General features: G+C 40.4%; 1 protein-coding gene across 4 annotated transcripts in view; it reads right to left on the bottom strand.

The window, feature by feature from the left end:
• Positions 1-27728, bottom strand: part of cadm1b (cell adhesion molecule 1b) — an 802412-nt gene that overhangs the window by 133158 nt on the left and 641526 nt on the right. For all 4 annotated transcript variants that reach the window (XM_061973184.1, XM_061973183.1, XM_061973185.1 and 1 more), the window contains 2 exons: positions 22006-22102; positions 16759-16931 (listed from right to left, as the gene is read on the bottom strand). In XM_061973184.1, coding sequence (XP_061829168.1) covers positions 16759-16931; positions 22006-22102 — 270 coding nt within the window. The remainder of the gene's footprint in view (positions 1-16758; positions 16932-22005; positions 22103-27728) is intronic.

The raw sequence follows: 27728 nt of genomic DNA, 5'->3' as shown, positions 1-27728 counted from the left end.
CTTACGAAATTTTAGCAAAAATTTGTTTCCGTAAACTATGCATTTTCTTCTATTTTTAGGTTGTGTCGGGACTCCTGATGACGTTTTGAGACATTTTATACAACTACAGCACCAGAAATGTGCTGCTGAAGCAAGTCCGTTTTTTTTAATTTTTTGTAAGGGTCCCCCTTTACGAAATTTTAGCAAATTTTTTTTTCGTAAACGATGCATTTTCTTTCATTTTTAGGTTGTGTCGGGACTCCTGATGACATTTTGAGACATTTTATACAACTACAGCACCAGAAATGTGCTGCTGATGCAAGTCCATTTTTGAAAAATGTTTGTAAGGGTACCCCCTTACAACATTTTAGCAAAAAAAAAAATTCTGAAAACTATGCATTTTCTTCCATTTACAGGTTGTGTCGGGACTCCTGATGACGTTTTGAGACATTTTATACAACTACAGCAGCAGAAATGTGCTGCTGAAGCAAGTCCATTTTTTTGAATTTTTTGTAAGGGTCCCGCCTTACAAAATTTTAGCAAAATTTTTTTTCCCGTAAACTATGCATTTTCTTCCATTTTTAGGTTGTGTCGGGACTTCTGATGACGTTTTGAGACATTTTATACAACTACAGCACCAGAAATGTGCTGCTGAAGCAAGTCCGTTTTTGTGAATTTTTTGTAAGGGTCCCGCCTTACGAAATTTTAGCAACATTTTTTTCCCGTAAACTATGCATTTTCTTCCATTTTTAGGTTGTGTCGGGACTCCTGATGACGTTTTGAGACATTTTATACAACTACAGCACCAGAAATGTGCTGCTGAATGAAGCAAGTCCGTTTTTTTGAATTTTTTGTAAGGGTCCCCCCTTACAAAATTTTAATAAAATTTTTTTTCCGTAAACTATGCATTTTCTTCCATTTTTAGGCTGTGTCGGGACTTCTGATGACGTTTTGAGACATTTTATACAACAGCACCAGAAATGTGCTGCTGAAGCAAGTCCGTTTTTTTGAATTTTTTATAAGGGTCCCCCCTTACGAAATTTTAGCAAACATTTTTTTCCGTAAACTATGCATTTTCTTCCATTTTTAGGTTGTGTCGGGACACCTGATGACGTTTTGAGACATTTTATACAACTACAGCACCAGAAATGTGCTGCTGAAGCAAGTCCGTTTTTTTGAATTTTTTGTAAGGGTCTCTCAGGGAGATCATGTCCCAAATTCCAAGCTGCTGTTTTGAGGCATGTTAAAAAAAAGAATGCACTTTGTGACTTCAATAATAAATACGGCAGTGCTATGTTGGCATTTTTTTTCCATAACTGGAGTTGATTTATTTTGGAAAACCTTGTTACATTGTTTAATGCATCCAACAGGGCATCACAACAAAATTAGGCATAATAATGTGTTAATTCCACGACTGTATTTATCGGTATCGGCTGATATCGGAATCAGTAATTAAGAGTTGCACAATATCGGATATCGGCAAAAAAGCCATTATCGGACATCTCTAGTTACAGTATTAATGAAAATTTATGAATGAATTAGTCATCTTTGTTGTTCGTAAGCACATGCATAAAATAACTTTATAACCCGACTGGTGTGTGTTTGTAGCCGAAGACATGCTTTAAGCCCATCAAGGTTGTTCTTCCTGCACACGAAAGCATTCCGACCTCTCTCTGTATGGTCATTTCAAAGAGTTGCTACAGTTTGAAGGTTTTGCAAACTTCAGCTGCATGTAAAGTCCTTCACACACTGAACAAACTGCTCAAGTGAAACCTACTGGGAACCAAAGAAAACTAAAATTGGCGATGCGAGATCGTTCTTTTTACATTTTCCCAAATGTTCAATGAATAATGGGACGGCGTGGCCGTGCCAGCAACCTGAGGGTTCCTGGTTCGATCCCTGACTTCCCCCGTCCTAGTCACATCTGTTGTGTCCTTGAGCAAGACGCTTTACCCTTGCTCCTGATGGGTCGTGGTTAGCGCCTTGTGTGTGAATGTGTGTGTGAATGGGTGAATGTGGAAATAGTGTCAAAGCGCTTTGAGTACCTTGAAGGTTGAAAAGCGCTATACAAGAATAATCCATTTACCATAATGAAAACACGGTCTATGTAGAAAAATATACAAGCGGACTTGCAGTGTCAGCAGTTGACAGTTGTTGGAAGTAAAATATTATGTTTTTTTTTTTCTACATTTAAAAAACTCTTTTGTGGTCTACATCAGTGTTTTTCAACCACTGTCAGTGTGCCGCGAGATACAGTCTGGTGTGCCGTGGGAGATGATCTAATTTCACCTATTTGGGGTAAAAATATTTTTAGCAAACCAGTAATTATAGTCTGCAAATGATGTGTTGTTGTTGAGTGTCGGTGCTGTCTAGAGCTCGGCAGAGTAACCGTGTAATACTCTTCCATATCAGTAGGTGGCAGCCGGTAGCTAATTGCTTTGCAGATGTTGGAAACAGCGGGAGGCAGCGTGCAGGTAAAAAAGTGTCTAATGCTTAAATAAAAAATAAACAAAAGGTGAGTGCCCCGAAGAAAAGGCATTGAAGTTTAGGGAAGGCTATGCAGAACAAAGTAAACAAAAACAGAATGCTGGACGACAGCAAAGACTTACTGTGGAGCAAAGACGGCGTCCACAATGTACATCCGAACATGACGTGACAATCAACAATGTCCCCACAAAGAAGGATAAAAACAACTGAAATATTCTTGATTACTAAAAAAAAAGTAGATGCGGGAAATATCGCTCAAAGGAAGACATGAAACTGCTACAGGAAAATACCAAAAAAAGAGAAAAAGCCACCAAAATAGGAGCGCAAGACAAGAACTAAAACACTACACACAGGAAAACAGCAAAAAAGTCCAAATAAGTCAGGGCGTGATGTGACAGGTGGTGACAGTACACCTACTTTGAGACAAGAGCTATAGCGATGCATGCTTGGTTATGGTTTAAAGTCATATCCAACAATTGCGACAACGACTTTTTACTGTCAGCCGAGTTTCGTTTTTTAATGATTTCTGCTGGTGGTGTGCCTCTGCATTTTTTCAACGCAAAAAATGTGCCTCGGCTCAAAAAAGGTTGAAAAACACTAGTCTACATAACATGTAATGGTGATTCTTTGGTCAACATGTTGCATTGATTAGGTTTTTTGGACCATTTTCAAGCTGCTTTCTGACCCTCTCTTCAGAATGAGCCATTTTGTATTATTTACATTAGACGATAATGTTTTTTTTGCCGACATCCAATATTCCGATATTGTCCAAATCTTAATTACCGATTCCGATATAAACCGATAATGATATATACCGATATTAACACATTATTATGCCTAATTTTGTTGTGATGCCCCGCTGGATGCATTAAACAATGTAACTTTACCATGAATTGATTAACGTGGACCCCGACTTAAACAAGTTGAAAAACGTATTCGGGTGTTACCATTTAGTGGTCAATTGTACGGAATATGTACTGTACTGTGCAATCTACTAATACAAGTTTCAAGCAATCAATCAAAAACAAGGTTTTCCAAAATAAGAGAACAACTTCAACTCCAGTTATTATTGAAATCACAAAGTGCACTTTTTTTTTTAACATGCCTCAAAACAGCAGCTTGGAATTCGGGACATGCTCTCCCTGAGATAATCCTGATACTCACTACAACTGTGGGAAATACTATACTTTGACTTTCACAAAGTGCATTATTTTATTTTTTAAACATTCAAAACAACAGCTACAAAAACAATGAAGGCACACAGCTTCAGTCCAGAGTATACTAGAGCATACTTGCCAACCTTGAGACCTCCGAATTTGGGAGATGGGGGGGGTTTGGTGGTAGCGGGGGTGTATATTGTAGCGTCCTGGAAGAGTTAGTGCTGCAAGGGATTCTGGGTATTTGTTCTGTTGTGTTTATGTTGTGTTACGGTGCGGATGTTCTCCCGAAATGTGTTTGTCATTCTTGTTTGGTGTGGGTTCACAGCGTGGCGCATATTTGTAACAGTGTTAAAGTTGTTTATACGACCACCCTCAGTGTGACCTGTATGGCTATTGACCAAGTATGACTTGCATTCACTTATGTGTGTGTAAAAGCCGTATATATTATGTGACTGGACCGGCACGCTGTTTGTATGGAGGAAAAGCGGACATGACGACAGGTTGTAGAGGACGCTAAAGGCAGTGCCTTTAAGGCACGCCCCCAATATTGTTGTCCGGGTGGAAATCGGGAAAAATTTGGGAGAATGGTTGCCCCGGGAGATTTTCGGGAGGGGCACTGAAATTCGGGAGTCTTTCGGGAAAATGGGGAGGGTTGGCAAGTATGCCCTACGTCCGTGTTTTACCGGATATGTACCGCTTCGTACAGCGGCGTTTTAAAAAGTCATTAATTTTCCTTTTTGAAACCGATACCGATAATTTCCGATATTACATTTTAAAGCATTTAATCGGCCGATAATATAACATGCCTCCACTTCGACAGCGTCTTCTCCATGCCGACATTGTAGTTTTTTGCGCTTCCATAGCGAGTCTACTGACAGACATAAGTTAGAACCCTATGCTAATTTGTATTAGTGAAGTGTATAGAAGTGAATTATATTTATATAGCGCTTTTCTCTAATGACTCAAAGTGCTTTACATAGTGAAACCCCATATCTAAGTTACATTTAAACCAGTGTGGGTGGCACTGGGAGCACGTGGGTAAAGTGTCTTGCCCAAGGACACAACGGCAGTGACTAGGATGGCAGAACCTGGAACCCTCAAGTTGCTGGCACGGCCACTCTACCAACCGAGCTATACCGCCCCGTATTAGAAATGGCAACAGAGAAAGATGCATGTGCATGTACGAGCCAGTCTGCCCCACGACAAGAGGATTGAGAAAAATAAGAAGCTTACTGACTACAGAGTCCATTACTATGGCGAATAAGGCACTCTGGGTACATTTATTCCATATATGGATAATCCGGTAACGTTTTTCCCAATCAGAAAATGGGCAAACTCCAAACGGGTTGTTTGAAAGAAGTATGAAGGAAGGCAAGATTGTGTTATAAATACAATATATTGCCAAAAGTATTTGGCCACCCATCCAAATGATGAGAATCAGGTGTCCTAATCACTTGGCCACAGGTGTATAAAATGCAGCACTTAGGCATGGAGACTGTTTCTACAAACATTTGTGAAAGAATGGGCCGCTCTCAGTGATTTCCAGCGTGGAACTGCCATAGGATGCCACATGTGCAACAAATCCAGTTGTGAAATTTCCTCGCTCCTAAATATTCCAAAGTCAACTTTATTAGAAGAAAATGGAAGAGTTTGGGAACAACAGCAACTCAGCCACCAAGTGGTAGGCCTGAAGCGCATAGTGCAAAGAGGTTGCCGACTTTCTGCACATTCAGTTGCTACAGAGCTCCAAACTTCATGTGACCTTCCAATTAGCCCACGTACAGTACGCAGAGAGCTTCGTGGAATGGATGTCCATGGCCTACCAGCTGCACCTAAGCCATACATCACCAAGTCCAATGCAAAGTGTGGGATGCAGTGGTGTAAAGCATGTCGCCACTGGACTCTAGAGCAGTGGAGACGCCTTCTCTGGACTGATGAGTCACACTTTTCCATCTGGCAATCTGATAGACGAGTCTGAGTTTGGAGGTTGCCAGGAGATCGCTACATTTCGGACTGCATTGTGCCGAGTGTGAAATTTGGTGGAGGAGGAATTATGGTGTGGGGTTGTTTTTCGGGAGTTGGGCTTGGCCTCTTAGTTCCAGTGAAAGGAACTTAGAATGCTCCAGGATACCAAAACATGTTGGACAATTCCATGCTCCCAACCTTGTGGGAACAGTTTGGAGCGGGGCCCCTTCCTCTTCCAACATGACTGTGCACCAGTGCACAAAGCCAGGTCCATAAAGACATGGATGACAGAGTCTGGTGTGGATGAACTTGACTGGCCTGACCTGAACCAGATAGAACAGACTGGGAGAGACTGAGAGCCAGGCCTTCTCGACCAACATCACTGTGTGACCTCATCAATGCGCTTTTGGAAGAATGGTGGAAAATTCCTATAAACACACTCCGCAACCTTGTGGACAGCCTTCTTCTCAGAAGAGTTGACGCTTTTAATAGCTGCAAAAGGTGGACCAACATCATATTGAACCCTATGGGTTAGGAATGGGATGGCACTTCAAGTTCATATGTGAGTCAAGGCAGGTGGACAAATACTTTTGGCAATATAGTGTATCTCCGCAATGCCTCCACGGTTGGATCTCAGACCTTCAGGACTTGTACAGATCCCAAAATACACAACAGGTACCAATAAATAAGAAAGTTTTGTTAATGGCTTTAAATCCAGACCATTGCTAGTGTAGTGGTCCACACAGCCGATTCTAAATGGCATATCCTGTATGCTTGTACCCTCGGCCCAGACATTATTTGTCTCGTACTTGAAAAGGCAGAAGAATACAAAGAAAAAGTGAATTAGTTTCTCTTTGAATGTCTTCGAGGACAGTTGGTGAATGGTTATTCGTCTTTAATTTACAGATGCCAACAAGTTCTTCTCAAACCCTTCCACTAAGAACTTGTCAAAAAGCACAATTGGCGAGATGGACCGGGCGTTAAAAAACCTTTTCATTTATGTGCACAAATACACATTTTCAACAGCTGTCATCATAATTTGCTGCCGGGACAGATAAACAAACCGTAACATGGCTGCTTTCTGACAATGGCTGTCAAGTCGACTTAAACGAGCCGCGCCGAGTACAAATCAAAACAATATTGTTGTGAAAGCTGCAATCAGATCTTTCATAAAAGCTACAACAGTCCTATTTTATACAACTTTTGAGGCCACACAGCTTCTTGCGCCTCACATCCCGCTGTTTGAGCACAGTTTGAATAGGAGTGCCTGTGCCCACAGCCCAAATCAAACAATCTCCCACAGCATGCAAAAAAAATAAAATCAGATACAATTTCATTAAGCCGCCACGGTTCTGATCATGTAAGTATAGGAAACCGCCACTCTTATGTTTATGCAACACAACTTGTAAGGCAGACGATAAGTTTTAGCAACAAAGTAAGTTTTAAGAAAAAACAATAAACTACTGCACTAAATGATATCTACAGCTGCCATGATGTATGATCGTGTCTGGGCCTTTATTATTCTGTACTGCATGCATCGATGGATAAACTGTGCAGGTACAAGGCTTAGCTGCGTGATGTGAGGGTGGCAATTTAATTAAATGTATGTTTAATGAGTCATTATGTTCTTTTTATTCATAAATATACAATATACCAAGTCATACCAAAGACTATAAAAATGGGAGCCATTACCTCCCTGCTTGGCACTCAGCATCAAGGGTTGGAATTGGGGGTTAAATCAATCCAATCCACTTTATTTATATAGCACATTTAAAGGGGAACATTATCACAATTTCAGAATGGTTAAAACCATTAAAAATCAGTTCCCAGTGGCTTAATATATTTTTCGAAGTTTTAAAAAATTTTTTACCCATCACGCAATATCCCTAAAAAAAGCTTCAAAGTGCCTGATTTTAACCACCCGTCCATTTTCCTGTGACGTCACATAGTGAAGCCAACACAAACAAACATGGCGCATAGAACAGCAAGCTATAGCGACATTAGCTCGGATTCAGACTCGGATTTCAGCGGCTTAAGCGATTCAACAGATTACGCATGTATTGAAACGGATGGTTGTAGTGTGGAGGCAGGTAGCGAAAACGAAATTGAAGAAGAAACTGTGTCAGGACTTGGACTATGGCTTGGTTTGTTCTCCCGAGGTGCAAGTGAATTGGACCAGATGTGGCGTGAAGGTAAATACATGATTTATTTAAACACTATAACTACAAAAAAAAAAGGATGAAACAAAAGGCGCGCACAGGGGCGGAGGTACAAAACTAGACTATAAACATAGAACTTGCACATTGGCAGAAACTATGAACAATTAAACAAAACTTGCAAACTATGGCATGAATAAAGAAAACTTACTTGGATGAAAAAACGGCATGAAAAAGCGCAGCAAGGGTCATAAGGGTGTGTGGAGAGTATAAATGTGGGGATGTCATCAGAACGACAAACTGAAAACAATGAACTTAAATACTATAGACATGATTAACAAAAACAGGTGCGTGACTCAAAATGTGAAACAGGTGCGTGACGTGACAGGTGAAAACTAATGGTTGCTATGGTGACAAAACAAAAGTGCACAAAAAGTCCAAAAACAAAACCGAACATGACCAAAACAAAAACATGATCACACAGACATGACAAACTGAAGCTATTGAGCCATATCGGTTTGAACCGTATGCAAGCGAAACCGACGAAAACGACACGACAGCCAGCGACACGGGAGAAAGCGAGGACGAATTCGGCGATCGCCTTCTAACCAACGATTGGTATGTGTTTGTTTGGCATTAAAGGAAACTAACAACTATGAACTAGGTTTACAGCATATGAATTACATTTGGCAACAACATGCACTTTGAGAGTGCAGACTGCCCAATTTTCATCAATTAATATATTCTGTAGACATACCCTCATCCGCGCTCTTTTCCTGAAAGCTGATCTGTCCAGTTTTGGAGTTGATGTCAGCAGGCCAGGGAAGCTAGGGTCGATAGGGGGTTTAGCTCGCTCGTCTGCGGGAACAAACTGCCGCCATTGCTTGCCGTGCTACCGAGGACCTTTGTCCCTGAATTGCTCACACACTCCGGCAGATTCAATGGGGGTCTGGCGGCAGATTTCTTTGACTTTATCGTTGGAAATGCATCTGCTTTGAGTGTCGCAGGATATCCACACATTCTTGCCATCTCTGTCGTAGCATAGCTTTCGTCGGTAAAGTGTGCGGAACAAACGTCCAATTTCTTGCCACTTTCGCATCTTTGGGCCACTGGTGCAACTTGAATCCGTCCCTGTTCGTGTTGTTACACCCTCCGACAACACACCCACGAGGCATGATGTCTCCAAGGTACGGAAAACAGTCGAAAAAACGGAAAATAACAGAGCTGATTTGACTCGGTGTTTGAGAAAATGGCGGATTGCTTCCCGATGTGACGTCACGTTGTGACGTCATCGCTCCGAGAGCGAATAATAGAAAGGCGTTTAATTCGCCAAAATTCACCCATTTAGAGTTCGGAAATCGGTTAAAAAAAATATATGGTCTTTTTTCTGCAACATCAAGGTATATATTGACGCTTACATAGGTCTGGTGATAATGTTCCCCTTTAAAAACCTTTAAAAGTCACCAAAATGATTCCCGGGCACGGCCACCGCTGGAATAATAATAATAATAATAAGGAATAATTAATTCCCAAGAAAAACAGCAGGGGGTCCATCGTCTGGTGGTGGTTTGGCTTCAAGCGGAAAGATGTTGAACAGACAACAGTAATATGTCAAGTATGCGGCAAAAGCATTGCTACAAAAAGTAGCACCAGTGCTAATGTGTAGCATCATTTGAAAAGTCACCCGCTAGAGAATGAAGAGTGCTTGAAACTCTGCATGTCAACATCTCCGTTCGGTGCCACACCAACAAAATGCCCAAGCAACCATTTCCACATCAACACCGTATGAAAAAAATAGTCAACAACAGAAGGAGATAACAACCACAGGAACCTACCACATAGTGAAGGACATACACTATTTGATTTCCTATTATGCAGCTAATTTTTATTTGACACTTATTGAAATATCTTGTGTGACATCAACACTTTATTTTTTCAAACTATTGTAGTGGCGTTCTGTACAAAAAGTGCACTTTAATTTAGTGTTGTTTTGATATGTCATCTTAGTGACATCATGCACAAAAGTGCACTAATAGCTTGTTTTAAAATGTCTCTGACAATCTTGCACTTTCTGTTTTGGAAATGACATGAATGTTTGTGCCACTGCTTAATAACTGTTTAATAAATACACTTTTAGTTGTGATTTCCCTCTCTGCATGAAAGTTTAAAAGTAGCATATATTAATGCAGTATGAAGAAGAATGTTTTAATGTAGACACATAGAATCATCATACTGCTGTGATTATATGCATCAAGTGTTCATTCAAGGCTAAGGCAAAATATCCACATATATATCGTGACATGGCCTAAAAATATCAAAATATTAATAAAAGGCCATATGGCCCAGCCCTATCTACAAACGTATGCTTAGTTGGCTAACCGTGTAACAAAAATGGTCAGTTAGAATAATACATAATGTTAGATATAGAGAACACTCAAACCCTTGATGTAGGGCTGGGCAATATATCGATATACTCGATATATCGCGGGTTTGTCTCTGTGCGATATAGAAAATGACTATATGGTGATATTGGAGTATACGTTCTCACGCAGTTGCTTTTAGCTGCAGGCATTACACTACAGGCTCTTCTCACTCATTCTTGCCTCTCCTTCTCACAAAGACATAAAACAAGCGCACCTTCTTACATACGTCACATACGTATACGCCCTCGCGGAGCAGAGAGGTAGCGGCATGGGTAACGTTAGCTGTGGTGGGAGTGGTAATACGAGAGAAAGAAGGTGCGAATCTGGTAACAAATGAAGGAATAATTAATTCCCAAGAAAACAGCACGGGGTCCATCGTCTGGCGGTGGTTTGGCTTCAAGTGGGAATATGTCGAACAGACAACCGTCATTTGTCAAGTGTGGGGCAAAAGCGTTGCTACAAAAAGTAGCATTACTGCTAATATGTAGCATCATTTGAAAAGTCACCTGCTAGAGAATGAAGAGTGCTTACTCCGCATGTCAACATCTCCGTTCGGTGCCACACCAACAAAATGCTGAGGCAACCATTTCCACATCAACACCGTATGAAACAAATAGTCAACAACAGAAGGAGATAACGTCCGCAGGAACCTACCACATAGTGAAGGACATACACTATTTGATTTCCTATTATGCAGCTCATTTTTATTTGACACTTATTGAAATATCTTGTGTGACATCATGCACAAAAGTGCACTTTATTTGTTTTAAAATATTGTAGTGGCATTCTGTACAAAAAGTGCACTTTAATTTGATATGTCATCTTAGTGACATCATGCACAAAAGTGCACTAATAGCTTGTTTTAAAATGTCTCTGACAATCTTGCACTTTCTGTTTTGAAATGACATGAATGTTTGTGCCACTGCTTAATAACTGTTTAATAAATACACTTTTAGTTGTGATTTCCCTCTCTGCATGAAAGTTTAAAAGTAGCATATATTAATGCAGTATGAAGAAGAATGTTTTAATGTAGACACATAGAATCATCATACTGCTGTGATTATATGCATCAAGTGTTCATTCAAGGCTAAGGCAAAATATCCAGATATATATGGTGTATCGTGATATTGCCTACAAATATCGAGATATTAAAAAAAGGCCATATCGCCCAGCCCTACCTTGATGTATTAAATCAAAAATAATGATATTTAACAATTCGGTGCATTTGCAAACTATAACCTGTTACTCCAAAATGTACAACAATTCTTCTCATCAAACGAGGAGAAACATAACCAGGATAGTACAAATATTCAGTATGTACGTATATCGGTAAATTATGGAAGGAATTCAGCAAAGAAGTCAAACAATATACCAATATCACTAATCGAAAATGAGACAATCATGTATCTCATTATTTGAACTACAACTAATAAACAACTATTTATTCGTGAGACCTTGATTGATTGTTTACTTATTTACGTGTTGTCTGTGTCACAGATTGAGCCTGGGAAGGGAACATATGTGTTAAAAATTGCTATGAAACGGAAAAAGGGGTAGGATTAAATCAGCTCGGCTTCTTCCTACTCCTTTTCAGACATATTGTAATGAGAAACTGTGAAGATGTGATGCACCATGTTGTAACTGTATGCATGCTCGAAATAAACTAACACCATCACCACATGTCCGGACAACGTTGCTCTGGCTACTGCTACATCAAAAATAATCAACAGTCACAGTCACTTTTATGGCGCATTACGGAATAAATGTCCCATAAAATTTTGGGAAAATACTAACTTAACAATATAAACTTAAATGGGCAAATGTCAACATCAAGCCTATAATAGTCTGAGACCAACATCAATGATGCCATGAAATCATAAGACTTTTGCCACAAAATGTGTTTGGGTACTGTAAATCACAATGTTGTGCACACCAGAGGTGTGGACTCGAGTCACATGACTTGGACTCGAGTCAGACTCGAGTCATGAATTTGATGACTTTAGACTCGACTTGACAAAATGTAAAAAGACTTGCAACTCGACTTAGACTTTAACATCAATGACTTGTGACTTCACTTGGACTTGAGCCTTTTGAATTGACATGACTTGACATGACTTGCTACTTTCCCCAAAACCCAAAGATGAAAAAGTTATTCGGGAGCGCTCCGTATTTTTCATTGTGTACTTGTCTATCAGCGTTGCGTGTGTCAGCTGGTGTGGTCTCAGTACAACAGCCAATCAAATTAGATCTACTTTGTTTTCATCACACAGCATTCATCCAATCAAATTGCAGGACAACCAACGAAGAAGACATGTCCAAACCACACGCCAGTGAACAAAAAATGATACCTAAAATAATTTTGTTTGGGTATAAAAATTACGAGGTGGTCAACACAAAACGGTTTGCAGTATGCAACACATGCGGTTCGAAAATTACTGATGGAGAGGCAACAACTTCCAACTTCGTCCGGCATTTGAAGTTGCACAAAGAACGGTAAGTTTTGAATGTAAGATAACGTTTATTGGCTAAGTAACGTGACTTTTATTTGCTGTGTAGTTAAATCAGTGAGGCTGTAAACTCACTGCTAACGTTATAACGTTATTGCAAACACGGGAATCTGTTGCAGTTCACTACCTTATTCATACTTTTTGTTCAGTGATTTTTTTTAAGCAGGGTTACGTTAGTCAATATATCACACGTAACGTTAGACGGCGGTCAGCAGCACCGTGTATTTTAGCCACCTAAAAAAAGACAAAAATAGTAAAATAAAGGTCAGTTAAAATGTATACTATATTATGAATATGTGTACCGTTTTAGCTAGCTTTCTGACATACTGTTGGTTGTTTACCTCAGTGGTCCCCAACCACCGGGCCGCGTCCCGGTACTGGTCCGTGGATCGATTGGTATCGAGCCGCACAAGAAATAATTTTTTTTCTTTTCTTTTTTTAATTAAATCAACATAAAAAACACAAGATACACTTACAAGTAGTGCACCAACCCAAAACAACTCTCTCCCCCCTTTTGTTCTGGGCATTGAACATGAAGACTCTTCCTTCACTGTTCCGAGTGGCCATGAGAGTCTTGGCAGTGCCTGCCTCCAGTGCTCCAGTGGAGCGAGTTTTCAGCCATGGTGGCATCATACTACGCCCCCATCGTGCACAAATGACTGACAGACTCTTGGCTAATTTGGTCTTTTGCAAATGCAATGCAGCATAGGGCCCTAAAATATAAAAAGTACAACTTTTTTGTTATGTTCACGTATATGTCATGTTTTTTCAATGTTAACACTTTTGTACAAATAAGTACATTTGCACTTTATTTTTCAATGTGTTTGTTCTGTAAAGGAATGAGTTAATGTTTAAAATGACTGGTTAATAGTGCTATTATAAAGTGCAATGTCAGCACAATTTTCTTTCCTGCAATTTAAAATGCACTTGTTTTAATAAATAAATACAGCGTTTGAAAAGCATACACAATCTGTGTTAATATATTAGTCTGTGGTTAAAAGGACTTGAAAGGACTCGAAACTCAAAATGCAGGACTTAGGACTTGACTTGAGACTTTCCAGTCTTGACTTTGGACTTGACTCGGGGCTTGCCTGTCTTGACTCGGGACTTGACTCGGACTTGAGGGCAAAGACTTGAGACTTACTTGTGACTTGCAAAACAATGACTTGGTCCCACCTCTGGTGCACACTCTTTATATTCCAATGTCAACTTCAACTTTACAGAAACTGTGCGTGTGTGTGTGTGTGTGCGTGTGTGTGTGTGTGTGTGTGTGTGTGTGTGTGTGTGTGTGTGTGTGTATGAAACACCCATAACTCTCACTGTACTCTGATGGCAGTAAAGACCATTCAATTAACCTTAATAATTGAGGCAAGGCATTTATCAGAAATTCTGTAAAATGATACCTGGAACCGAGCATCGTCATTTTTGTAATTTCATCATGGTAGATTGTGGAGGTGTCCCTAATATTATGACGATCCAACATGAGTTCCGATTCAACAGCAACAACAACAACAAAACATCTACTTCAGGGCAAAGCTCCTATAAATCAGGCCTGGGCAATTATTTTGACTCGAGGGGCCAAATTTGGATTAAAAAAAGTGTCTGGGGGCCGGTATATCTATTTTTAGGAACACTAATACAAAACCTCACAATAATGTCTGATTGAATGCTAAAAACGTTATGACAGATCGCCTTATACGGAATGACATTTTTTTTTTTTTACTGAATGAGACACCCAGAATGTACATGAATAGAGATGTCCGATAATGGCTTTTTTGCCGATATTCCGATAGTCCAACTTTTAATTACCGATTCCGATATCAACCGATAACGATATCTACAGTCGTGGAATTAACACATTATTATGCCTAATTTTGTTGTGAAGCCCCGCTGGATGCATTAAACAATGTTACAAGGTTTTCCAAAAATAAATCAACTCAAGTTATGGACAAAAATGCCAACATGGCACTGCCATATTTATTATTGAAGTCACAAAGTGCATTATTTTTTTTAACATGCCTCAAAACAGCAGCTTGGAATTTGGGACATGCTCTCCCTGAGAGAGCCTGAGGAGGTTGGTTGAGGTGGGCGGGGTTGAAGGGGGCGCGGGGTTTTGAGTATATTGTAGCATCCCGGAAGAGTTAGTGCTGCAAGGGTTTCTGGGTATTTGTTCTGTTGTGTTTATGTTGTGTTACGGTGCGGATGTTCTTCCGAAATGTGTTTGTCATTCTTGTTTGGTGTGGGTTCAGTGTGGCGCATATTTGTAACAGTGTTAAAGTTGTTTATACGGCCACCCTCAGTGTGACCTGTATGGCTGTTGACCAAGAGTGCTTTGCATTCACTTGTGCGTGTGAAAAGCCGTTGATATTATGTGATTGGGCCGGCACGCAAAGGCAGTGCCTTTAAGGTTTATTGGCACTCTGTACTTCTCCCTACGTCCGTGTACACAGCGGCGTTTTAAAAAGTCATACAATTCACTTTTTGAAACCATCCATCCATCCATTTTCTACCGCTTATTCCCTTTTGGGGTCGCGGGGGAGCCTATCTCAGATACAACCGGGCGGAAGGCGGTGTACACCCTGGACAAGTCGCCACCTCATCGCAAGGCCAACACAGATAGTATAGGTCAGGGGTCGGCAACCCGCGGCTCTAGAGCCGCATGCGGCTCTTTAGCGCCGCCCTAGTGGCTCTCTGGAGCTTTTTCAGAAATGTATGAAAAGTGGAAAAAGATGAGGGGAAAACAATCTATTTTTTGTTTTAATATGGTTTCTGTAGGATGACAAACATGACACAAACCTCCCTAATTGTTACAAAGCACACTGTTTATATTAAACATGCTTCACTGATTCGAGTATTTGGCGAGCGCCGTTTTGTCCTACTAATTTTGGCGGTCCTTGAACTCACCGTAGTTTGTTTACATGTATAACTTTCTCCGACTTTCTATTACGTGTTTTATGCCACTTCTTTTTCTGTCTCATTTTGTCCACCAAACTTTTAAGGTTGTGCATGAAAGGTGAGTTTTGTTGATGTTATTGACTTGTTGGAGTGCTAATCAGACATATTTGGTCACTGCATGACTGCAAGCTAATCGATGCTAACATGCTATTTAGGCTAGCTATATGTACATATTGCATCATAATGTCTCATTTGTAGCTATATTTGAGGTCATTTAGTTTCCTTTAAGTCCTCTTAATTCAATGTATATCTCATGACACACTATCTGTATGTAGTATGGCTTTTAATTTTTTGCAGCTCCAGACAGATTTTTTTTTTTGTATTTTTGGTCCAATATGGCTCTTTCAACATTTTGTGTTGCCGACCCCTGGTATAGGTTGATTGGCAACTTTTTGAAACCGATACCGATAATTTCCGATATTACATTTTAAAGCATTTATCGGCCGATAATATCGGCAGTCCGATATTATCGGACATCTCTATACATGAAAATAAAGACTGTGGGATTTACAATATTAACTATGAAGGATAAAACACTGAATATTGACAACATATGAACGTCACACCCCCTCTCCATCCACATATTTTACAATCAAGCGAAACGCAACAAAAATGCAACAAACAGCGAAATATGAAGGCGAAAGGTAGAAAAAACCCCCACCTACAATCTGATATATCACTAAGCTTTAAAACTTTGTTGTAAAAATCTCCTTTGGTGTCTGTCCCTGACACCCACATTTCAGGCTCTGGAAACACTCTGTGGAAACGCTCCCCACACACACTGCTTGGTGCCTCGTCTGAGCTGCTGTGACTTACATTACCATAGTAACTACTTAGATGACCATAGTAACTACTTAGATGACCATCGTAACTAGTATATCATGCAAAAGTGCAGATTCCAAGCATGTAAATACTTTGTATAGTTCAAGACTTACGGTCATTAGAAAACGTCACTGCACATCATAATGGCAGCTACACTTTACATCTTAAACATCTAAAAAAAATATTTGGGAATGTCCGGCGGGCCAGATTGAAAAGCTTTAAATGAAAAGGCCTTAATTTGCCCAAGTCTGCCATAGACCATCAAATACAGTCCCTAGTAAAGGGGAGGTAGTGTACTACTCACCATACACGTAGAGGATGTAGTCATCGTAGGCCTCGCCCACAGCGTTGGACGCCACACAGCGATACGTGCCGTTGAAGGACTTGTTGAGGTTCTCGATGTAAAGATCCGAGCCTGTGACCACGGCGTGAGGCGGCACGTCCTCGTCCACTCTCAGCCAGTTGATCTGGTGAGGACTGCAAATATGCACATAGGACTTCACACACGAGCACAGGAATCTGAAATCAAGATCAAGACTCAGGCTGTCTAAGAAGAGGCCTGTCTAATGATTGTACAACCGCTTCTCTTTAAATGCGACAATTACAGTCGCGGTCAAAAGTGTACATACACTTGTAAAGAACATAATGTCATGGCTGTCTTGAGTTTCAAATAATTTCTACAACTCTTATTTTTTTGGTGATAGAGTGATTGGAGCACATACTTGTTGGTCACAAAAAAACATTCATGAAGTTTAGTTCTTTTATGAATTTATTATGGATCTACTGGAAATGTGAGCAAATGTGCTGGGTCAGAAGTATACATAGAACTTTCCTCCAGAAGGTATTATCTTTGTCCATGTGATGTCAGATGAAACAAAAATGGAGCTGTTTGGCCACAATACCCAGCAATATGTTTGGAGGAGTAAAGGTGAGGCCTGTAATTCCAGGAACACCATTCCTACCGTCAAGCATGGTGGTGCTAGTGTTATGCTCTGGGCCTGTTTTGCTGTGCCAATGAAACTGGTGCTTTAAAGGGGAACATTATCACCAGACCTATGTAAGCGTCAATATATACCTTGATGTTGCAGAAAAAAGATCATATATTTTTTTAACCGATTTCCGAACTCTAAATGGGTGAATTTTGGCGAATTAAATGCCTTTCTATTATTCGCTCTCGGAGCGATGACGTCACATCGGGAAGCAATCCGCCATTTTCTCAAACACATTACAAACACCTAGTGCAGGGGTCTGCAACCCGCGGCTCCGGAGCCGCATGCGGCTCTTTGATCACTCTGATGCGGCTCAGCTGCATACTTGCCGGCCGACCCCCCCGATTTTCCCGGGAGATTTCCGGATTTCAGTGCCTCTCGCAGAAAACTCGCGGGATTAATATTCTGCGGTTGTCACCTTTATAAAAACTACAAGGGCGTGCCATGATGGTACAGTATTTAGCACCCTCTACAATCTGTATTAACAGCGTGCCAGCCCAGCCTCTTGTTATATGCATCTTCTGCTTGCACACGTAAGTGACAGCAAGGCATACTTGGTCAACAGCCACACAGGTTACACTGACGGTGGCCATATAAAACAACTTTAACACTCTTACTAATAATGCGCCACACTTTGAACCAAAACCAAACAAGAATGACAAACACATTTCGGGAGAACATTTGCACCTTAACACAACATAAACACAACAGAACAAATACCCAGAATCCCATGCAGCCCTGACTCTTCCGGGCTACATTATACACCCCTGCTACCACCAAACCCCGGCCCCACCCCAACTCTGCTCCCTCACACATCAACCCCACATATCCTTGAATAAACAGGTCCGTTTCTTGTTACCAACCATTGTGTATTATTCAAACTTCCCTAATTCAGCTGGCTAGTTGTTATCAAGAGTACTAAAATCCTTTTCAACATGATTCTGACAACTAAGTAGGCTAAATAACTTTAAACTAATACATGCCCGGATAGGCCAGTATCGGTATCGGTCAGTATCGGTATCAGATCGGAAATGCAAAAACAATATCGGTATCAAATCGGAAGTGCAAAAACCTGGATCGGGACATCCCTAGAACATGCTATACGTTTACCAAACAATCTAATCGCTAAATCCCATGCAATCTTATACGTCTAGTCTCTTACGTGAATGAGATAAATAATATTATTTGATATTTTACGCTAATGTGTTAATCATTTCACACATAAGTTGCTCCTGAGTATATGTCGCAGCCACACAGGTTACACTGACGGTGGCCATATAAAACAACTTTAACACTCTTACTAATAATGCGCCACACTTTGAACCAAAACCAAACAAGAATGACAAACACGTTTCGGGAGAACATCTGCACCTTAACACAACATAAACACAACAGAACAAATACCCAGAATCCCATGCAGCCCTGACTCTTCCGGGCTACATTATACACCCCTGCTACCACCAAACCCCGCCCTCCACCCCAACTCTGCTCCCTCACACATCAACCCCACATATCCTTGAATAAACAAGTCAGTTTCTTGTTACCAACCATTGTGTATTATTCAAACTCCCCTAATTCAGCTGGCTAGTTGTTATCAAGAGTACTAAAATCCTTTTCAACATGATTCTGACAACTAAGTAGGCTAAATAACTTTAAACTAATACATGCCCGGACAGGCCAGTATCGGTATCGGTCAGTATCGGTATCAGATCGGAAATGCAAAAACAATATCGGTATCAAATCGGAAGAGCAAAAACCTGGATCGGGACATCCCTAGAACATGCTATACGTTTACCAAACAATCTAATCGCTAAATCCCATGAAATCTTATACGTCTAGTCTCTTACGTGAATGAGATGAATAATATTATTTGATATTTTACGCTAATGTGTTAATCATTTCACACATAAGTTGCTCCTGAGTATATGTCGCAGCCACACAGGTTACACTGACGGTGGCCATATAAAACAACTTTAACACTCTTACTAATAATGCGCCACACTTTGAACCAAAACCAAACAAGAATGACAAACACATTTCGGGAGAACATCTGCACCTTAACACAACATAAACACAACAGAACAAATACCCAGAATCCCATGCAGCCCTGACTCTTCCGGGCTACATTATACACCCCTGCTACCACCAAACCCCGGCCCCACCCCAACTCTGCTCCCTCACACATCAACCCCACATATCCTTGAATAAACAGGTCAGTTTCTTGTTACCAACCATTGTGTATTATTCAAACTCCCCTAATTCAGCTGGCTAGTTGTTATCAAGAGTACTAAAATCCTTTTCAACATGATTCTGACAACTAAGTAGGCTAAATAACTTTAAACTAATACATGCCCGGATAGGCCAGTATCGGTATCGGTCAGTATCGGTATCAGATCGGAAATGCAAAAACAATATCGGTATCAAATCGGAAGTGCAAAAACCTGGATCGGGACATCCCTAGAACATGCTATACGTTTACCAACAATCTAATCGCTAAATCCCATGAAATCTTATACGTCTAGTCTCTTACGTGAATGAGCTAAATAATATTATTTGATACTTTACGGTAATGTGTTAATCATTTCACACATAAGTTGCTCCTGAGTATAAGTCGCACCCCCGGCCAAACTATGAAAAAAACTGCGACTTATAGTCCGAAAAATACGGTACATTGATAAATACTTCAATAAAGTACAACCAAACTCAGCTTTGCTCCTGCTGCCTTTTTAAAACAGCGTCCATGCATGCGAACGTATGTTTTAAACTAGCGTATGTTTTAAGCTAGCGTGTGTTTAATCATACCTGCGCCCAAAAATATGCCGTGCCTTATTTATGCGTTAAATACAGAAATAGCACCCGTAACTGACACGGTGCCTTTTAATACGGTGCGCCCTATGGTCGCAAAAATACGGTATAGTGGCTTCGATAACGGAAACCGGTTCTCAAAAAGGGATTTGAATCCATGGAATCGGTTCTTTTCTTATTGAACAATCAGGAGAACCGGTTTCAAACATCATCCCTAGTCAAAAGTGGTAAAGGAATGGCTAAATCAGGCTAGAACAGGGGTCGGCAACCTTTACCAGTCAAAGAGCCATTTTGAACAGTTTCACAAATTATAGAAAACAATGGGAGCCGCAAAAATTGTTGAAATTTTAAATGAAATAACACTGCATACAAAGTTTTTTCTTTTGCTTTGTGCTATGTATAAACCAATGTTGTGTCGTTCGCGAACGAATCTTTTGAGTGAACGTACTGAACCGAATCACTTCATGAACTGATTCATTCCTTTCTCAGTTCAGTTGAGCTCCGCCGCGACCATGCCGGTATGAGTGGAACTGGCGCATTCTGTGACTCACTGAACCCTCGACGTCGGCGAACGACGCAGCCAGCTACTCATCATGGGGGCGTAACACAACATAAACACAACAGGACAAATACCCAGAATCCCATGCAGCCCTAACTCTTCCGGGATACATTATACACCCCCGCTACCAAACCCCGCCCACCTCAACCGACGCACAGAGAGAGAGGGGGGGTGATGTGTGAGGGAGCAGGCTTGGGGTGGGGGCGGGGTTTGGTGGTAGCAGGGGTGTATAATGTAGCCCGGAAGAGTCAGGGCTGCATGGGATTCTGGGTGTTTGTTCTGTTGTGTTTATGTTGTGTTAAGGTGCAGATGTTCTCCCGAAATGTGTTTGTCATTCTTGTTTGGTGTGGGTTCAAAGTGTGGCGCATTATTAGTAAGAGTGTTAAAGTTGTTTTATATGGTCACCGTCAGTGTAACCTGTGTGGCTGTTGACCAAGTATGGCTTGCTGTCACTTACGTGTGCAGGCAGAAGATGTATATTGTATAACAAGTGTTGGGTTGGCACGCTGTTAATACAGATTTTAGAGGGCGCCAAATGTTGCACCATCATGTCACGCCCTTATTATAGCTGTAAGGGTGAAAATCGGTGAATATTAACCCCGGGAGTTTTCTGAGAGAGGCACTGAAATCCGGAAGTCTCACGGGAAAATTGGGGGGTTCATCAAGTAAGCTGCTGAGCCGCATCAGAGTGATCAAAGAGCCGCGGGTTGCTGACCCCTGGGCTAGAATGAAGGTTTTAGAATGGCCTTCCCAAAGTCCTGACTTAAACGTGTGGACAATGCTGAAGAAACAAGTCCATGTCAGAAAACCAACACATTTATCTGAACTGCACCAATTTTGTCAAGAGGAGTGGTCAAAAATTCAAGCAGAAGCTTGTGGATGGCTACCAAAAGCACCTTATTGCAGGTAAACTTGCCAAGGGACATGTAAGCAAATATTAACATTGCTGTATGTATACTTTTGACCCTCACATTTTCAGTAGACCCATAATAAATTCATAAAAGAAGCAAACTTCATGAATGTTTTTTGTGACCAACAAGTATGTGCTCCAATCACTCTATCACAAAAAAATAGAAATGATTGGAACTTCAAGACAGCCATGACATTATGTTCTTTACAAGTGTATGTACACTTTTGACCAGGACTGTACATGTGAAGGTTAATGCAGAAAAGAGAATGTCACTTAGTATGCACTCACTGTGGTTTTCCTTCTGCGATGCACGTCAGATCGAGATTGTCACCTTCTCGAGTTAATCCTTCAGGATACGTCACCACAATCTTCACTTCTGGTTTATCTGAAAATAAATGAGTGTTGATATTGACAATGAGCTTATGTCACATAGGGGAGACCATGTTTGGTTGTCACATTTATATCTCAATACAAACCGACGCGATTTTTCACATTGTGGAATCGATGCAATTAGCTCGCCTACATAGTGTTCTCTGGAGCAAGACAGCTGAACTTGAGATTAGAGATCCCTTTTTGATTTTCGTGTCAAATTTTAAATATTCAGCGCCTCACTGTTTGTCTTGCAGGCTTTTACGCAATGACTTTATAACAAAATAATTGTTACCCTTAAAAGGTGTGAAGGGAAGGCTATAGTTTCTGTAAATATCACCAATGAGTCGTTGCTGCACATCAAGGGTGTCAGACGTACGGGATCAGGCAAGTTGAATTTGCCAAGTATAAAAATGAGCAGGAATTTTTGAATGAAATAAACTGCTGTTCTAGTAATCTACCAATTTGTTTATTTGATTACTAAAACACAATTTTACATTTTAGGGCAAATATTTAAAATAAAGATTTTTTTTTGCTTGCAATAACCTTGTTTTTTTTAAATACAACGTTAGACAAGGAAGAAGGATTTAATGTTGGAATGACAATTAAAAAATAAAGGATAGAGATGCCGATAAATGCTTTAAAATGTAATATTGGAAATTATCGGTATCGGTTTCAAAACGAAAATTAGTGACTTTTTAAAACGACGCTGTACGGAGCGGTACATATCCGGTAAAGCACGGATGTAAGGGATACTTGCCAACCCTCCCGATTTTCCCGGGAGACACCCGAATTTCAGTGCCCCTCCCGAAAATCTCCCGGTGCAACCATTCTCCCGAATTTCTCCCCATTTCCACCCGGACAACAATATTGGGGGCGTTCCCTAAAGGCACTGCCTTTAGCGTCCTCTACAACCTGTCAACGTCCGCTTTTCCTCCATACAAACAGCGTGCCGGCCCAGTCACATGATATATGCGGCTTTTACACACACACACAAGTGAATGCCAACATACTTGGTCGACAGCCAAACAGGTCACACTGAGGGTGGCCGTATAAACAACTTTAACACTGTTACAAATATGCGCCACACTGTGAACCCACACCAAACAAGAATGACAAACACATTTCGGGAGAACATCCGCACCGTAACACAACATAAACACAACAGAACAAATACCCAGAACCCCTTGCAGCACTAATTTTCCGGGACGCTACAATATACTGTACACCCCCGCACCCCCATCTCCCGAATTCGGAAGTCTCAAGGTTGGCAAGTATGCTCTAGTATACTCTGGACTGAAGCTGTGTGCTTTCATTGTTTTTATAGCTTTTGTTTTGAGGCATGTTTAAAAAAAAATAATAATAATGTACTTTGTGAAAGTCAAAGTATAGTATTTCCCATAGTTGTAGTGGGTATCAAGATTATCTCAGGGAGAGCATGTCGCAAATTCCAAGCTGCTGTTTTGAGGCATGTTAAAAAAAATAATTCACTTTGTGACTTCAATAATAAATATGGCAGTGCCATGTTGGCACTTTTTTCCATAACTGGAGTTGTGTCAGGACTTGGTCCATGGGTTTAGTTTTTCCAGAAGGCAACGGAAAGTTGGCTCGTGCGAGACGGGAATGTGAGTACATGATTGTTTATTACTATCAAAAAAAGTACAAACGAAAAGCGCGCACAGTGGCGGAGAACAAACTATGAAACCAAAAAACTATAGCATTAATAAACAAAAACTTACTTGGCTTGGACTAAAGTAGCAGCATGAAAGATGGACATGAAAACAAGTGTCAGGAATGTGCAGAGCATAAATGTGGGATGTCGCCAGAAAGACAAACTGAAAACAATGAACTTAAATACTACAGACATGATTAACGAAAACAGGTGCGTGACTCAAAACGTGAAACAGGTGCGTGACGTGACAGGTGAAAACTAATGGGTTGCTATGGTGACAAACAAGAGTGCACAATGAGTCCAAACGTGGAACAGGTGAAATTAATGGGTAACCATGGAAACAAGACAAGGGAGTGAAAAGCCAGAAACTAAAGAGTCCAATAACTAAACTAAACAAAACATGACTAAAACAAAACATGACTACACAGACATGACAAGTTGAAGTTGTTCTCTTATTTTGGAAAACCTTGTTTTTGATTGATTGATTGAAACTTGTATTAGTAGATTGCACAGTACAGTACATATTCCGTACAATGGACCACTAAATGGTAACACCCAAATAAGTTTTTCAACTTGTTTAAGTCGGGGTCCACGTTAATCAATTCATGGTAAAGTTACATTGTTTAATGCATCCAGCGGGGCATCACAACAAAATTAGGCATAATAATGTGTTAATATCGGTATCGGTTGATAGCGGAATCGGTAATTAAGATTTGGACGATATCGGAATATCGGCAAAAAAGCCATTATCGGACATCTCTTACAAAGGACCATTAAAAGGATAGGATAGCTGTTTTAAAGATGAACATTTCACACTACAGTAAAACGTGCGCCAACCAACCCCACCATATTTAAAAAAAAAAAAAACCTGCCTTTGTTATGTCCGTCCTACCTGCAATCGAAACCAACATATAATGATTATTGCACTCTGAAAATGTGGACTGTAGCAAAAAATAGCCAGAAGTAAAATGTAGTGCGGGATGAAAAAAGGATTATCCAATGTGCACATGTGACATCTACTCAGCCTATAGTAGCTTACAGCAAAATGGTTTCTCTCCCCTTATCAATGCGTGCCAAAGAACACCGAAATGTCAAGCAGTTTCAGTAAAGCTCTGTTTTTCCTTGAAAGGTCAGACAAAAAAAAAAAAAAAAAAAGTCCGAAATGAATATTCCACACCGTCTTCAAAAGGGTGACCTAACCTTTCGTGGCACGGTATAGCAGCCTAAATAATCTACTCAGTCAAGGATCTGTCGGTCACCTCCACAGTATCCTGACACTGGGGGCAGCACCACCTGTTGGCAGTTGGGGCCACTGATTGATTGAGATAATTAAGAAGAGAAACAGTACCTATTTTATAATTAATAGTTAATACAGAGTAGTAGTGTCCACTCTTAAGGCCAGGGCCACAAGAATGCAATTATTTTTTTGGTCCAGTGGGCAGTTTGGCTTGAAGCCCGTAAACTCTACCAGCAATTTTTTAACGCACAATAGCTATACGCTAGAGATGCACGGTTTGCGGACACAACCGCGGAGTCCGCGGATTATCCGCGGGTCGGGCGGTTGAAATTAAAAAAAATTAGATTTTAAATAGATTCAGGCGGGTGGCAGTTAAACCAATTCGGAAATATATAAACATAGTTAAATGTTGTTACCCACATACGAAAAACGAGCAGGCACCTGCAGCATATGCCACAACAGAAGAAGAAAGAAAAAAAAGAGAGCGCAACGCCGGCAGCAAACGTGGTACGCGACAAACTAAAAAAGGGAATACTAAAGACCAGGGGAAAAAAAGGCCAGAAAAGTTCAGCGTGGACTCGTTTTTATGAGGTTGTAAATCAGGATGATAGTAATGCTGGCTACGAGATTTGCAAGAGCTGCGACGCTGTTTATGTCTACGACAGTCACAAAACCGGGACATCTAACATGGTGCATCACATTTGTGCAAAACCCCGAACCTCCACAAACACCCTGAGCATGAGCAGTTTCGTCCGCCGTGATCCCAGAAGAGTGCCACAGGATGTTAAAACAAGATAGAACGCAGCTGCCTGCAGCAGTTTGAGTGGCGCGAGCGCGCTTGGAGGTGCGCTCAGCGCTGCTCCCAGATGATTGCGCACTAGTGTGCGTCTGGGCCGTGACAGCGCGGCACGCATTGAATGTCTCTGCTGCATTGGATCAGTCTGCTTTCTTTAACAGGCGAAAGCTTTATAACCTCACTAATGCCTTGCATCGTCTATATTAGATATATAACAACGGGCGGGTGCGGTTTTGATTAAATGTTAGTTCGGGTGGATGCGGATGGTTGACGACTTTTGTGATGCGGTTGCGGATGAAATAATTGCCTATCCGTGCATCTCTACTATACGCATCGTTCATTATTCTTTTTTTGACTAATATGTATTTTAGTGTTACATTTCAGGACATCTAGTCAACTAAAATGACAGTAGATTTAATATTACAAAGTACAACTACAGCAGGCCTGGGCAATTGTTTTGACTCGAGGGGCCAAATTTAGAGAAAAAAATGTGTCTGGGGGCCGGTATAACTATTTTTAGAAACACTAATACAAAACCTCACAATAATGTCTGATTGAAAGCTAAAAACGTTATGATAGACCGCCTTAAAAAACGGAATGGAATGTTACATTTTCTTACTGAATGAGACACCCAGAATGTACATGGAAATAAAGAATGTGGGATTTACACTATTAACTATGACCAATAAAACACTGAATATTAACAACAAATGAACATCGCTCCTCTTTTATGTGGGATTTACAATATTAACTATGACCAATAAAACACTGAATATTAACAACAAATGAACATCGCTCCTCTTTTATGTGGAATGTACAATATTAACTATGACCAATAAAACACTGAATATTGACAACATATGAACATCGCTCCTCTTTTATGTGGGTTTACAATATTAACTACGACCAATAAAACACTGAATATTAACAACATTCACAATACTCATTGATTTGTTACCGTCTCGTTTTTGGCCAGGAGAAAAAGATTGCGTACGAACATTATGACGGAATTTTGATCAAGTAAATTAATACTGCACTGCAGGAACTTTCTGTTGGTCAACCTCCAATTTGGATTTGGACACAATTCTCACCATAAGGAATATTTGAAATACTATTTTATAGGGTAACTGCATTTTTGGGGGGAATTTCGCACATTATTCACAATAAGAAGACATGTTTATTTCTCTTTTCTGTGCATTCCAAACAGTAAAAAACTGCTAGCGAGAGAGTCTAACAATGCAGCTAATGGGGATACGAGCTATACCCCCTATAAAGCGCTCTAAAAAATCTCTAACAACATTTTATATACATGCTGTAAGTATGTATATAATATCGTAAATTGCACAAAATGCACAGCTAATGGGGATACGAGCTATACCGCCTATAAAGCGCTCTAAAAAATCTCTAACAACATTGTATATAAATGCTGTAAGTACGTATATAATATAGTAACATGCACATTAAAGATAACATGTAATATTTACAGTATTTTGGTCATTTTAAGCATTACCGGATCTTATTTTCTGGGCGCATTGATTTTCCAGGGCTCATAACAACGTTTGCTATTTCTTTTTAACAACAACTAATCAACCACTACTTTGGGACAAATGATGATGCAGACACGTATATTTTTGAGTCTGAGTATAAGGAGGATGAGCTACAAGTTTTAGATGCTGGGTGTTAAGGAGATGCAGCTATAGTGAAACACTACGCATCGTGTTGCAGTAGTTCTGAACAAGAAATACAACATTCGAACACACTAAAACAGTGATTTATAATGTCCACTTTCACTGGGATGCTTATATCTTTCAGCATCATTCTCAATACCTAGGTGAGACAAGAATACATGTTTTTTTTCTCTTATCTGTGCATTCCAAACAGTAAAAAACTGCTAGCGAGAGAGTCTAACAATGCAGCTAATGGGGATACGAGCTATA

Source organism: Nerophis lumbriciformis, linkage group LG17 (assembly GCF_033978685.3).
Source record: "Nerophis lumbriciformis linkage group LG17, RoL_Nlum_v2.1, whole genome shotgun sequence".
NCBI classification, from domain to species: domain Eukaryota; kingdom Metazoa; phylum Chordata; class Actinopteri; order Syngnathiformes; family Syngnathidae; genus Nerophis; species Nerophis lumbriciformis.
Note: the sequence above shows the minus strand (reverse complement) of the source record. Positions and strands in the feature narration are given on the sequence as shown.